The sequence below is a fragment of the Melanotaenia boesemani genome, chromosome 9 (assembly GCF_017639745.1).
Source record: "Melanotaenia boesemani isolate fMelBoe1 chromosome 9, fMelBoe1.pri, whole genome shotgun sequence".
Classification (NCBI taxonomy): domain Eukaryota; kingdom Metazoa; phylum Chordata; class Actinopteri; order Atheriniformes; family Melanotaeniidae; genus Melanotaenia; species Melanotaenia boesemani.
In genome coordinates this window covers 14,886,173-14,898,757 of record NC_055690.1, presented here as the reverse complement: position 1 = coordinate 14,898,757, position 12,585 = coordinate 14,886,173, and the positions used below count along the sequence as shown (strand labels likewise).

Sequence of the window (12,585 nt, the reverse complement as noted above, 5' to 3'; positions counted from 1 at the left end):
GGATGACAAATTGTGCAAATAAATCTGTCAAAGGAAAAAAAAACTAAACACAAACAACAAACAAAAGAAAACTTTAAAGTGAATTGGAGGAACATTGCACCACAAAACAATAGCCAGTTGTGAGTGATTTCTCAAAGTGCGGGGCAGGAGCAGTAGTAAGCTGTCTCTGCCCTCAGACAGGCAGTCTCTGAGGGCCCCCACAGGGACAGGATGGTATGAATGATGCATGGCTTCACCACTTCCCAAGGCGCCCTGCTGTATGAGGCACTGAGTAACTGAACAGACACATCCTGCAAGGAAACGTGGAGAAAACAGACTCTTAGAAATGAAAAATGTTTGAGGCATGCAAAAGTACAACAAAAAAAAGAAAAAAAGAAAAGCCTGTTTCAGAGAACAGAAGGGAAAAGTGGTTTTATGCACAGTAGTTGTGTGTGTGCTTGTGTACATGTGTGGTCATGTGCACATACAGTATGTGGGTGTATAAGAGGTAACAAACATGCACACGTCAGTGTCAGCTGTACAGGGTGTGTACCTATAACCATGAACCACAGAAAACACACACACTTTAAAAACCTCTGTGCCTTACATAGAGTTGGTGCATCCACCTCTGTGTCACTTTATGACACATCATGGGATGCTCACGGCTGTTGGTTTTGGGTCTTGTCCTAAATGTTGCTCATTGCTTGGAAACTGAGGGTAAGTCTGCAGGGTTACAACCCATCTGTGACTATCAGCTATTTATGGGCTTATTTTACTGGACCTTAAGGTCTTATTTAACCTGTGGCATTTCCACTTCACAGTGCTGCTGCAGTCTTCCTACCAGATTAGTCAAATTATAAATGCACACAGGCAGTAAAGCCAAATAGTTAACTCTGTAACTATTTCTGTAATATATTACTGATGGCATGTTGGTATTGTCACTCTGGCAGACAGTTTATTATTATTGATCAGCTGTGCCCCCTAAAACCACAGCAATTTATTTATAGCCTTTTAAAACTAATATATGAGGGTTGTTAAGATTTTTTTCTGTGCAAGGGAAAAACCCTTGACAGGCTTCACATATTCAGAGACCCTACTGATTTTAGGCTTTGATTCTGCAGATACACAGGGACTTTAAGTTTAAGTATGAGAAAGAACTCTGCCTCCTTAAGTTGAGTCTTAGCTGTTTACCTCATCTCCACCCTGCAGATGATTTGCTATACGTCATTGTTGAATTGTTGCTGTTTGGTGCAAAAAGAAGCCCCTGGGATTTGGGAAATGGGTGCACTGGATGAATGCATACTTTTTTCCCACCTTTTTTTCTATTTATTACTTAGTTTGTAGCTCTAAGGCATTCCTTTTCCATTCTTGGCTGACATTTATTTAGGCAATAACCTGCAAGAGCAAATGACTTATGAACCCAGTAGGCATAATTGAAGTGATACAGCATATTTATTTCTCTCCTCTTAAAAGGCCTTGGAAGTTCTCCACATTGTTTCCATTTGCTGTGATATATGGTGAGACCCACAGCATTTCAGTTGTAACAGTGCTTGATGCAAACAGCTTTATTTATTTATTTAGGCTTACAGCAGCTGGCTGAATATTTTGGTTTACAATGACATAGTGCAGCATCAAGTTATCATCAGTGCACTTATCATGTATATAAAGCTGATAGGAAGTTCTTTGCTTGAACTGGATGATAAAACAAACTATGTCCTCAAGTGCACCTTGATGAAGTCTGCAGAGAAAGCAGTGAAGGGTACTTGGTATGCACTGCAGAAAGGGTTACACACTGTCCTTTCTGCAAGTGGCAAAACCTGTCATTTTCTATTAAATGCCCTTTCCTCTCACAAATTCCCTAAACTGTTGCTGATTTCCATACCATGTGAGGGGAAGAGGTGGCTGCTGTCTTTGTATGGACTTAGGCATAACTTCTGAGTGTTTTAATTAACATAGTGGAGACTTGGGTTTAATATACACTGAAAAGACCAAGCCATATTTATCAAATATCATTATGTACAACTAAGTCCAACACTTGTCTTCATACCTTTAAGTTTAGACAGCTGCAATTTTAACTTCAAGTCTTTTATTATTGTTCTTGTTTTTTTTTTGGTTTTTTTTTTTCAGCCTTTTTGCAACTTGAGGGGAAATTAACATTGGTTGACTTTGCATGAACTGACACGCAGTTAAAATGTTTCAAAACCTCAGACATACACAAAAGCTGTCCATTGGTGCTGTTGCTATGATGCACTGGGTGCAATCAACCTTGACTCAAATAACAAATGTTCTGGCTCCAGAAGAAGCCACATGTGTTGTTTTTTGAGTTGACATGTTTGATATTCAGTTTGCTGCAATTTGCAAATTTGCTAGTAGAAGTGCCATAATAAAAATTAAAATAAAACAAAAAATGTTGCTTAACATTTTTTTAATTTGTTTACATGCAAAGAATATTTACATTTTCTTATCCCCTTTCCACTTAAATTTTTGTTTTTGGAGTTTCCATCTTTTTTCCTGATGCTTTCTTCCTCCAAAGTACTAAAACAATATTTTCTTTCTTTTTTTTTTTTATTTATTTATTTATTTATTTATTTATTTGCTATATCTACTTTTCTTTGTTTTTTCTTATTTTAATTTTAGGCTAAATTTTCTTTTGTTGCACTCTGTTGTTCACCTTAACTTTTTGTTTTGTTAACAAGTAAAGTGTTAACAGCAAAATTCTTGCAAATATTTCCTCTAAAGCATCAACATATTAACATTTAGCTCAAGGCTCTGCTAGTCTCTTTTTTATTGATTAGTCTTGGCAACTTCTAACCGTGATAAAAATGACTAAGAACCCCATTGCTGCAGTTTGTCTGCCTCATCTATCACAGTTTCACTATTGTTGAGCGACAGGGATGTTCCAAATTTCTTTTACAGGCACAACAATGAGCATCTTTCATCTGTCATCTTTGTAGCAAGACAATCACATCTTCCCCCCTCAAGACAGTTCCTATTTGCTAGTGTCTGCAGTTTCAAGACTAGTTACATGAACGTCTGACTTCCCATTATTACTAAGCGTTGTGCTGCTCTGTGTTTCAGGTTCAGGTGCAGAGCAGACTCATGTGATCTCTCACAACGTCACAGCAGTCCTAGGGGAGACGGTGTACCTGAGCTGTACATATCTGGGTGAGAGTCAGATCCTGGGTGCTGAGTGGAAACGCCAGCTTAATGCTAAAAGTACTTTCAAGCGACTAGCTGGATTTTCAAATGGAAAACCCTTCGGCCGCAATGACTTCTCAAATCCAGAATCTCCCACCAACCTCACAGTTCAGATGAGGGTGAACAGTGTGGAGGCAGAGGGAGAGTACCTCTGTGAGTTTGAATCAGAGGAAGAGTATTTCAGTGGCAGTGTATTTGTCACTGTTCTAGGTAAGTTTACAGATGTACATTCTTCAGTCACTCAACTGGATGAGGTTTTGCCACTTAAAGTTTTACATTTTTAAATCTAAACTCTGATTGTACTAAATTACTGTAATATGTGAATTCATTCTCAGCTCAGCCTGATGTTCAGATCCAGGTGAATGAAAAGACCATAGATGCTACTCATTACCAGTCTGTGTCATGCTCTGCCATCGGAGGACGGCCTGCACCTCAGATCAGCTGGTTGATTGGCGGCCTTCCTCCATCAGATAACACCTTCAATGTAGATGTGACTGAAACTATACACTCAAACGGTACATCCACCCTGAGCAGCATCCTCCACTTCCCCACCCACCTGCAGGATGAGGACAGCGTGACCTGTGTGGTCCAACACATGACCCTCCCAAACCCCAAACTCACCACTGTGAGGGTGGAAACATACGGTAAGCTCATGTTCATTTATCAGAGATCCAGTGTTTGTGCCTCAGTTGCAGGGAGGTGTTGCATCACCAGTGAGAGGTTTGCAATCAAGCACCATGACTCAGCATCTTACAACACTATAACCTTCTCTTACTGCTCCTTCTCACTCTGCTCCACATACACACTGACAGACCATAAATCACACTGCACAGTGCGGTGCATTCATGTGGGAATGCAGTGCTTCAGTGAAATTGAGCAAAGGGAACAAAAAGCAGCAGCAACCCAGTAACTAAAAAAAGAAAGATAATTTAGTGCAGTATCCAATTTTGTTGGCTATTTTCAGCCAGAATGTGGAAATGTGCAAGTGTGCATCTGCATGTTCAGAGAAAATGCATGCACACCTGTTGACCTGTTGACTATTTTCCGCTTTTTTGATGCAGTTTGGTGCAAAGATTCAAATAATCTTTACTACTAGCACAATTACTACATTTAATAATTACTTGAATAACAAAAATAAACAATGGGGTAACATTATTCATAAAATTTATATTAAATTGATAAAAATAAAATATGAGTCCATGTGGAGTTATAAATTGACCCAATTGTTACTAATAACCTTGACTAAGCCTTTTAGGAGTTTCTTAGGTTATTTCTTTGTTTTTCATCACTCTATTTATTTAAAAAGCCTCTGACAATGCAAAGAAACACCAGAAAAGCAACCAAATAGAGAATATAAGTAGTTTAAAACTCAAATTCTAACTACTGACTGGACACAAAATATTTGACATAGCTGCTTCCCTCATTTTCTGACTAGACTCAAGTGACTGAAAGAGTCCATATCATGCAAGAGTCTACTTACATGACAATAATATTAATAATAATAATATTTAGGAGGTCTGCTATAATAGCTAATATACTTTAACTGTGCAACATTCAACATTAGGAAACCAATGGGCGTCACACTACAACACAAACCATGCAAACTGGACCAAAACAGGAAGTGAAACTTTATTGGTTTCCTTTAAGCAACTCACAGACCTCTATTTTAGAAGAAAAAAAAGATGAGGGTTGACTCTAATATCCCTTCTCTGGCTTTTATGCAAAGGTCTTTTTCCATCACAATGCTGCTTGACTACATAGGATTTTTTTTTTTTTTTTCCTGTCATTAATAGTCCCCTCAACCAGAGCTGCAAACAGGCTAAGGCCATACTAAACTTCTAGGTCAGAGATTAACTTCACCAGTCCACGTAACAGCTTCTACATGGTTCACAATAGCTGTGAGGCATGCACCCTGTATATTGAATGTCAAGACTTCTTTTTTGGCTTCCACTTTAACAGATTAGAGCGAGCACAATGCCAGTTTAAGATACTGTATGCAATCAAGCTCAGACTTTCACACACAATGCACACACTACACAGATCCTGTAAGTCCTGCACACAGCGCCTCGCTTCCTTGTTCAGCGAAGACAGTTGTTTTGCAAATCTGTGCAAGGATATCCCACATGTCTGGGATAGGCGTTCAGTGTGGAGAATGATTGTTTTTAGTTAATGTGACATTAAGGCAGGATGTTTTAATGCTTGACTGTAAGCAGACATGATGCTTGGAAGGTCAGATATAATTTGTCAGGTGAAAGTTGAACTTTTCTTAGCTGTCCACTGCCAGCTATCCTCACAAAGCAAAGACTCAGAATTCAATTTTGCAACACAAGAAGTCACTCCATTCAAAGTGAATGCAGAGAGAGTGGAACCCTGAAATGCATAATGTGAATGTGGCAATGAATTTATACTCCACTGAAGTACTGCTGCTTCGTCATTTTCTAGCTGCTGTGGTTAAATCACACAAAACTTTAGGTGTTAACAGATGGAATTTACTCCCTAACACCTCAGCTATTAGGAAGTGTTTGCTCACTGCTTTTACTCATTAGGGATACTTGGCTGTTGCATGGCAGCACAACTTTTATGCATTTGTAAATAGACTCTGATCTCTGATGATTCCTGGTATTAAAGTCTGTGGTTCTCCCAGCTGTGGTTGGACAGCAGCTGGTCCAGACATCTGCTCTCAGTTGTAGCTCAGCCAACAGATGGGACAGGTGATAAACCTAAGTCAGCACTCTCCAAAACCCAAGCAGAAGCCCCCTTTGGCCCATGTTTAGCTAACATTTAGTTCATCCGGCCTCAGCTTCCTATTTAACAAAAACACCCTGAGCCTCTACTTGCTATCTGCCTTTTTAATTTGCAGGGAAAAAACATTAGGAGCTTGTGAAAGAATAACTCCTCTTGCCTTTCTTCCTGCTTCTTAGCAAGGCCAAATGTGACCATTAAAGCAGAGATGATACAGCAAGGAGGAAATGATTTCTGGGTGGTCTCTTGCATTTCATCCGGTGGGAGACCTGAAACAGACATGTCTTTGGCTTTGAAAATGACTGAGGAGCTACAGAGAGAAAATGTCAAAGACACAGACGTACAAATACTCTCAGTGCATCTAAGTGCAACGGACTACGAGGGGCAAAACATCACCTGTATGTTTAATCATCCAAAATTCACTCAAGTGGAATCCAGGGTTGTAACGCTGCCAGTGTTTTGTGAGTATATCTCAGTTTTCAAAAAAAAAAAAAAAACACTGATCCTCAAGAGATAAAAGTCACAAGAAGCAGAAATATCTTCTTTTCTTTGCAGATTTGTCTGGAGTTCAAATCCACTCAAAGGTGGGGATCAGCAGTGATGGCTTTCAGGGAACTAAATATTTAGAGCTGCAAGAAGGACTGAGTGAAGCAGTTATCAACCTCAAGGTCATGGGGAATGTGCCACGCTACAAAGCTATCTGCAAAAAGTAAGAAAAATTAGGTGATGATGGAGCACTCTGTCAGTTTTACTTGTCGTAAAGGAGGTCTCAGCTAAAACAGCGATAAGAGTGACAACATGAAAGCAGACTCAACAAAGAATCTGACATGCCAAGCAGGGAATCATATGTTACAGAGATGCATGGAAACATGAAAACACTGCAAGTCACGAGATTATTTTCTGCTATTTAGACAAACTTTCTTCAATTACATTAAATTTCTGAACCACCTCAGCCCATATGGTTGACTGGAGAGTTCAGCTTAATTTTTTTTTCTTCTTTATGATTCTCCTGTTTCATACCAAAACATTTAGAAAAACAAATATATATAGGGACAAAAAGTATCAGTACCCCTGTTTTCTCATGTACATATATACTGAAAAAATACACATCCTGTGGAGGATGTGGTAACAACATTTGGTGGAACAAAACCACAAGTGAAAGACAGCAGGAACCAGATTCAGACACTTAATCAAGATTATTTTTATGTTTACCTAAGCTGTCACAATATGTTTTCTCTTACCGGGTTATAACAGGTAAAATAAATGACAATAGTTATAGTATTACAATATTTATTTATAAAATGCCATCGGGGAAATCAATTTTTAAGTTTGTTCATTTAGTGTTTTTGTGTCTTTTTGACGAATATATTACACTCAACATGACATAAAAATGTGTAAAAAAGAGAAAAAGAAAATGCAGAATGAACTGATTGAGGCTCACAAGGCGAAACATCTTCCACCAAAACAAAGAGGAACTGAAACAAAATCTCATGTTTTATTTATTTATGTTTTTTTTTTTTTTTGTCAAATTCTTTAAGTATCAAGCCAGAAACACTAATTTCTCATTGTGTATTTGCCACATAGAGATGATGGACCCCTGCCTGAGGGTGTGGAGCTGGTTGCTTCGAGCCTCATGTTTCAGGGTTCTGTGGCGCATCAGCATGCTGGTCTGTATGAATGTGACTTCTCTTACCACCACCTCAACACAACGCTGCGGCTTAACGTCACAGTGAAACCTCAAGCTCAACAGCTCGGTAGGTTAAACTTTGTTACACATTGAGTCTACTTTAAATTTCTTCATCGTTTTACCATAAAAGTTTGACGGTGAACCTTCTCTCCTCACCCTTCCGATCAGTTCCTCCCACAATCCGAGTTGATTTGCGAGTTGAGGACGGACACAGGGTGATTGAGTGTGTTGCAGCCGATGCTGTTCCTGCAGCCAACGTGTCCTGGCTTCTACCAGAGGGTGTTTCTGCAGACTTTTGGTTCAATTCCACTACTTCTAGTGAGAGCCACTCTGTCAGGGGAGTTTTACTCCTCCCTGCCTGCTTGCCTTGGGAGCTCACCGCAGAGTGTGTGATAAATCACTCTGCATTTGAGGAACCAGAGAACAGAAGCGTAACACTCCCTCTTTGTGGTACGTACAACAAATCATCTGATGGATAAGTTTGTCTCAGTAGAGGACACATTTGGCCATGTATGCGCACCATAGATTTAGTTTTTCACTCAGAAAAAAAAAAAACAAACCCTCATTCCTGTTGTTTAACCACTTCTTCCCCTGCAGCTCGCCCCAACATCACAATCAGTGTCAGCTCAGAGTGGAAAGATGGTCACAAGTACACAACGGTGCACTGCTCTGCGGTCAGTGTTGCTTCTGCTGCTGCTATAAGCTGGCATGCTGCAAACAACAGCATCAGTTCTCTGACAGAAACTGAAGTCCAGGTTGATGGTTTGGTATCAGCACAGAGCTCTGTGCATTTCCCGTCCTCTCTGTATGCCGGTCAGAATTTAACTTGCATGGTGAAGCATCTAAGTCTGGAGACACCTGAAAAACTAACAGTTTATATTCCTGTGCACAGTATGTTATCTTTTTCTTAGAAATATTTCTTCCCTTGACACACGCACCTACTCACCCTCTTCCTGTCACCCCTCTTTTCTTTTTCAGAAGCCGCTCAACTGAGTGTGTCTCTAGTGAAACTGCAAGACTCTTCTCTCTGGATGGCAGTGTGTGACTATAGAGGGGAGGGTGTCGGGACGAACCTTGCCTGGGTCCTTCCTGAAAATACCAGGGGTGAAACATCCCTGAACACCAAATATGAAGGACACATAATAAATGCCAGGCTGACTTATCAGTTTCCCCTCGCCCTACATGAAGGACAAGACCTGACCTGTGTGCACCAGTTCGAACATGGGATCACAGAGAAGAAGACAGTTCACATCCCCAAATACTGTGAGTGGAAATGAGACAACACATATAGAAATTCACATAAAAACAGGAAGAAATTAAAAAATTCAGAGCAAAATTAGAATTGAACCAATATGTTCTGCAGACATTTCTTCTTTGGGAGTCCTGAACCATACAACTCCTCTGCACAGTCGCTACAGTGACCAGCCTGTAATATACAGACTGTCTGTCCACGAGAATCATCACAACCAGAAAATACTGCTCAGAGTTGAAGGCAACGTGCCAGAGTACAGCATCGACTGCAGAAGGTGGTGTATCCTGAGAAGTTGGGCTTTTGTCTGAAATGTGAATAAAAACAGACTAATGATTTGCAAACCATCTATAGCCTGTTTCCACTGAAAACAGTACAGAGAAACGTCAAATTAGAAACTGAAAAATGGAGAAATATTATTTTGAAAACCACAGCAGATGTTTACTTTTAAATTTAATGTGATCTTCAGACCCCCTCAGGCAGCTCTGTGGTAAAACCAGACAAGATTCAGTTGTGGAAATCATTGCATGGACTTAGGAACACCCTAAAACCATTGTTAGAGAACAGACAGGCATTGCAGCTTCATTCACAAATACAAGTTAAACCTTTATCATGCAAAGAAAAGAACATGCAGCACCAGTCAAATGTTTTTACAGAGTGAGGGTGAATGGGTATGCCCAAGCTTTTGCCCTCATTTTTGTTTTGTGAAAAATATGCTCCTGTCCCAAATTTTGGTAAACATATGGCTAATTTAGTCAAAATGGGCTATTTTTCATAAAAAACAACACAAAAATACATCTTAAAGTTTGCTGATCCTAATGTCTTTGTACCATTGTCATCGGTTAATTTTACATCTGTGAATCCGTCCTCTGAGTTGAAAACAGATGTTTTATCTGATGTAAGACATGTTTTCCATTTTACACAAAACTAAGGCTTTGAAAATTGCTAAATCCCATTTAGAAAGTGCGAACAGTGTACAGCACAAAATTTATTATTCCTCCCAAAACTCAATTAAGAATCAACACACTGAAAATATTAACTTGCTTGTTTCCTCAACACTGATGTCATGGAGCAGAATTGTGGTAAATTAGTGACAGGACGGAAATGGTTTTCTTAGTTTCTTATAAAGCCTGGTAACAAAACGTTTTATATTCTGGAATTTGCTGCCTAAAGTTATTCTTCATGAACCCCCAATACAGGGGAACAGTTGTACTCAACCAATGTTGAACCTAAACTTGTGTTTCAGGAGTGATGGCTCAATTGTTCAAATGAATGGGGCTGCAATGATCATCCAGCCTGAGCTTTCAGGGCAGGATAAAGCCCTGTACACCTGTTGGGCTTCTTTCTATCACCACACGGCCACGGTCAACATTCAAGTGGAGTTCACAAGAGAGGACGAACAGCTTAGTGAGTGTCTTCAGCTTGTTCATTTCAAAACTTCTGATGCAATCAGCTGAGACGTGCTTGTTTCAGTTTTTGCTTTGTTGACATTTTTGATAGATATCTGTGGCTTTATGTTGTGTGTGTTGCAGTGCTGGTAACCATGATCTGCATCCCATCAGCCTTTGCCATCCTTCTCTTGCTCATCATCTTCCTGTGTGTGTGCTGGTGAGTTCCACAGGTGTTATATCACCAGGTGATGTGCTGATGGGTAAATGAGGCCAACGGTACCAGTACAATAAAATACAAGACAAACAGGATGTGTGGATCGTTAACCAACTCACCAACCATCCTCTCACACTAGTGTAGTTATTCACAAACAGGAAGTACTGTGGCTGAAGCAGACAGGTGCCTCTGCCACCGCAGCTCGTTTGTAGACAGGTAGAACTTGTTCGTCAGTGCACAAAAACAGATTTATTTTCCAGCTTCCTGCTTTGGCTTTTAGCTGTGTTACTTCTGGCAGTTTCTGCAGAAGACTGCTGATCGCTGGCCCATTATCATCACGGCCACATTGCAGAAGCCAAGGTAAAGAAATCAGAAAGTCCACATGTTCGGAAGTTATTAATATAATGAAATTCGAGATGCCATTCATCGCTTGAAAAAATCCACACAGGAATGTCTTCATGCTGTTTCTCCTGGAAAAAAAATCAGTGGGTCACATCTTTTACAACTGATGGGAGACATTTGTCATAATCCTAGTGCTATTAATGGTTTCTGTCTGCATAAGTTTCCACTGCAGCCTGTGAATAAAGCTGTTTGCATCTTGTTTCAATAAGCATGATGCTCTGGCCAGAATATTTGATCAAGGTGTCATTGATTGGAATAGTCTCTTCCTTGCTGGGCCTTGCTGTGGTGGGAGGGTCCTGTCAAGCTAATTTGGGAAGGTCAGTCACCCGTGAACAACAAGAAAACATGACTCCCCAAGAGGAGAGCTATTTTGGGACTAACATATAGCCCCCTCACCCTCCCCTCCACTGCTGGGCACACTATGACAGCAGCAGGTCATCACTGGGTTGATGTCACTGAGTTCATAATATACAAAGTGAGCGGTTACTCAAGATCAATGATGAGGACTTGGGTCACCACGGCTATTGATTGCTATTCCTGTCACATATCAACTAGACTGAATCGATTCGGCGAGCGATTATCTTACACTGCCATCTAGTGGCACTCTGGGGACGTGACCCAATGTAACCATTAGGCCATCACTCCCCTAAAAAATGTATTTAAAAAAGACAAAAAATTTTAATTCAAGCTTCCTTTTTCTACTTGTGTTGCAGCAAAAGAAACAACAGGGCACAGTACAAGGTACGTATCACCTTAAATGTATATTTTAGATTGATAATGTTTTATATATTTTAACCCTTTTGCTGCACTCTATAATTCAGCAGAGGGAGTCTGTTTCGGCCTTGACAGCTTTGATGCAGGATCCAGGCTCCTCTGAGGTGAACAAGTCAGCAGCAGCAACTGAGGACAGTAAAGAGTATGATCACATCAATTATTCCATCGTCATTGATGTCAAGAGTACAGTGTGAAGAGAAAGATGCTTTGCATGGTTTCCTATTTTACCTTCAGCTTCCATTGCGCAGACCGGCTATGAAGGCTTACTGAAACTGCAGCACTGTTTAAAATTTGACTGAATTTTGTAGCAATTGAAGTCAACTGACTATGTACTGAGCTTTTTTTTTTTTTTTTTTAGCAGATTGGCATTAATGGTTTTTAAAGCATATAATTTGCACTCTCTGTCTTACTTGAATTTTTCATCTTGGTTTACACACATTGTATTTTTCAGGATTTTATGTTTTCTGTTTTGTATTTTTCAATAAAGCTTTTCAAATATCATATTCCTGTAGTTTTCCTGTTTGTAAAAACTCATGCACATTTGACAGCTGTCTCAACTATTGCTGCAGACTACTATGGTATTTTTAATAATCTAAATTAGTGTGGGCCACCTGCTGGGTCAACAGGAGTCATGCTATACATAAATACTTGCACAATAAACTCTACGATGAAGCTGCAGACTGAACCTGTGTGAATCTGCCTAATGAGACTGTTGCAGTATTGCACCCTCTTGTGGTAAATAACTACACATGCAACTGAGTAAATTCTACTACAGTACACCCTGATCAGCCACAACAGTACTCGCTCATCTTTCAGCTGGAGTAACACTGCTCATGTTGTGATGGTGCAATTTTCTAATGGAAACTATCTTTGATGTTTCCTTGACCATTTCCACCTATGTGAATATTTTAGCAAAGCTAAAAGACTGACAAAAGCTTTTGGTGGTATG

General features: G+C 39.8%; 1 protein-coding gene across 2 annotated transcripts; it reads left to right on the top strand.

Moving 5' to 3' along the window:
* The first annotated feature begins 575 nt into the window (after nt 1-575).
* On the top strand, nt 576-12,127 carry si:ch211-149e23.4. 2 transcript variants are annotated; one of them, XM_041995866.1, is made up of 14 exons: nt 576-696; nt 3,058-3,387; nt 3,513-3,821; nt 6,099-6,380; nt 6,475-6,628; nt 7,504-7,673; nt 7,775-8,056; nt 8,204-8,497; nt 8,585-8,869; nt 8,970-9,132; nt 10,102-10,262; nt 10,388-10,463; nt 11,576-11,603; nt 11,687-12,127. In XM_041995866.1, exons 1-14 carry the CDS (start codon nt 630-632, stop codon nt 11,828-11,830), a joined length of 2,745 nt encoding a protein of 914 aa, XP_041851800.1. In that variant the 5' UTR covers nt 576-629; the 3' UTR covers nt 11,831-12,127. The 2 variants fall into 2 exon arrangements, with proteins under 2 accessions (XP_041851800.1, XP_041851798.1); XM_041995864.1 differs by having other exon boundaries at nt 11,684-12,127.
* The last annotated feature ends 458 nt before the right edge of the window (nt 12,128-12,585 follow it).

Bases quoted from the DNA above. Each gene is read 5' to 3' on its own strand.
- si:ch211-149e23.4 (XM_041995864.1), top strand. From the start codon at position 630: ATGGGATGCTCACGGCTGTTGGTTTTGGGTCTTGTCCTAAATGTTGCT. The intron at 8,870-8,969 runs GTGAGTGGAAAT...TATGTTCTGCAG, and splicing joins AGTTCACATCCCCAAATACT to ACATTTCTTCTTTGGGAGTC. The intron at 10,263-10,387 runs GTGAGTGTCTTC...TGTGTGTTGCAG, and splicing joins AAGAGAGGACGAACAGCTTA to TGCTGGTAACCATGATCTGC.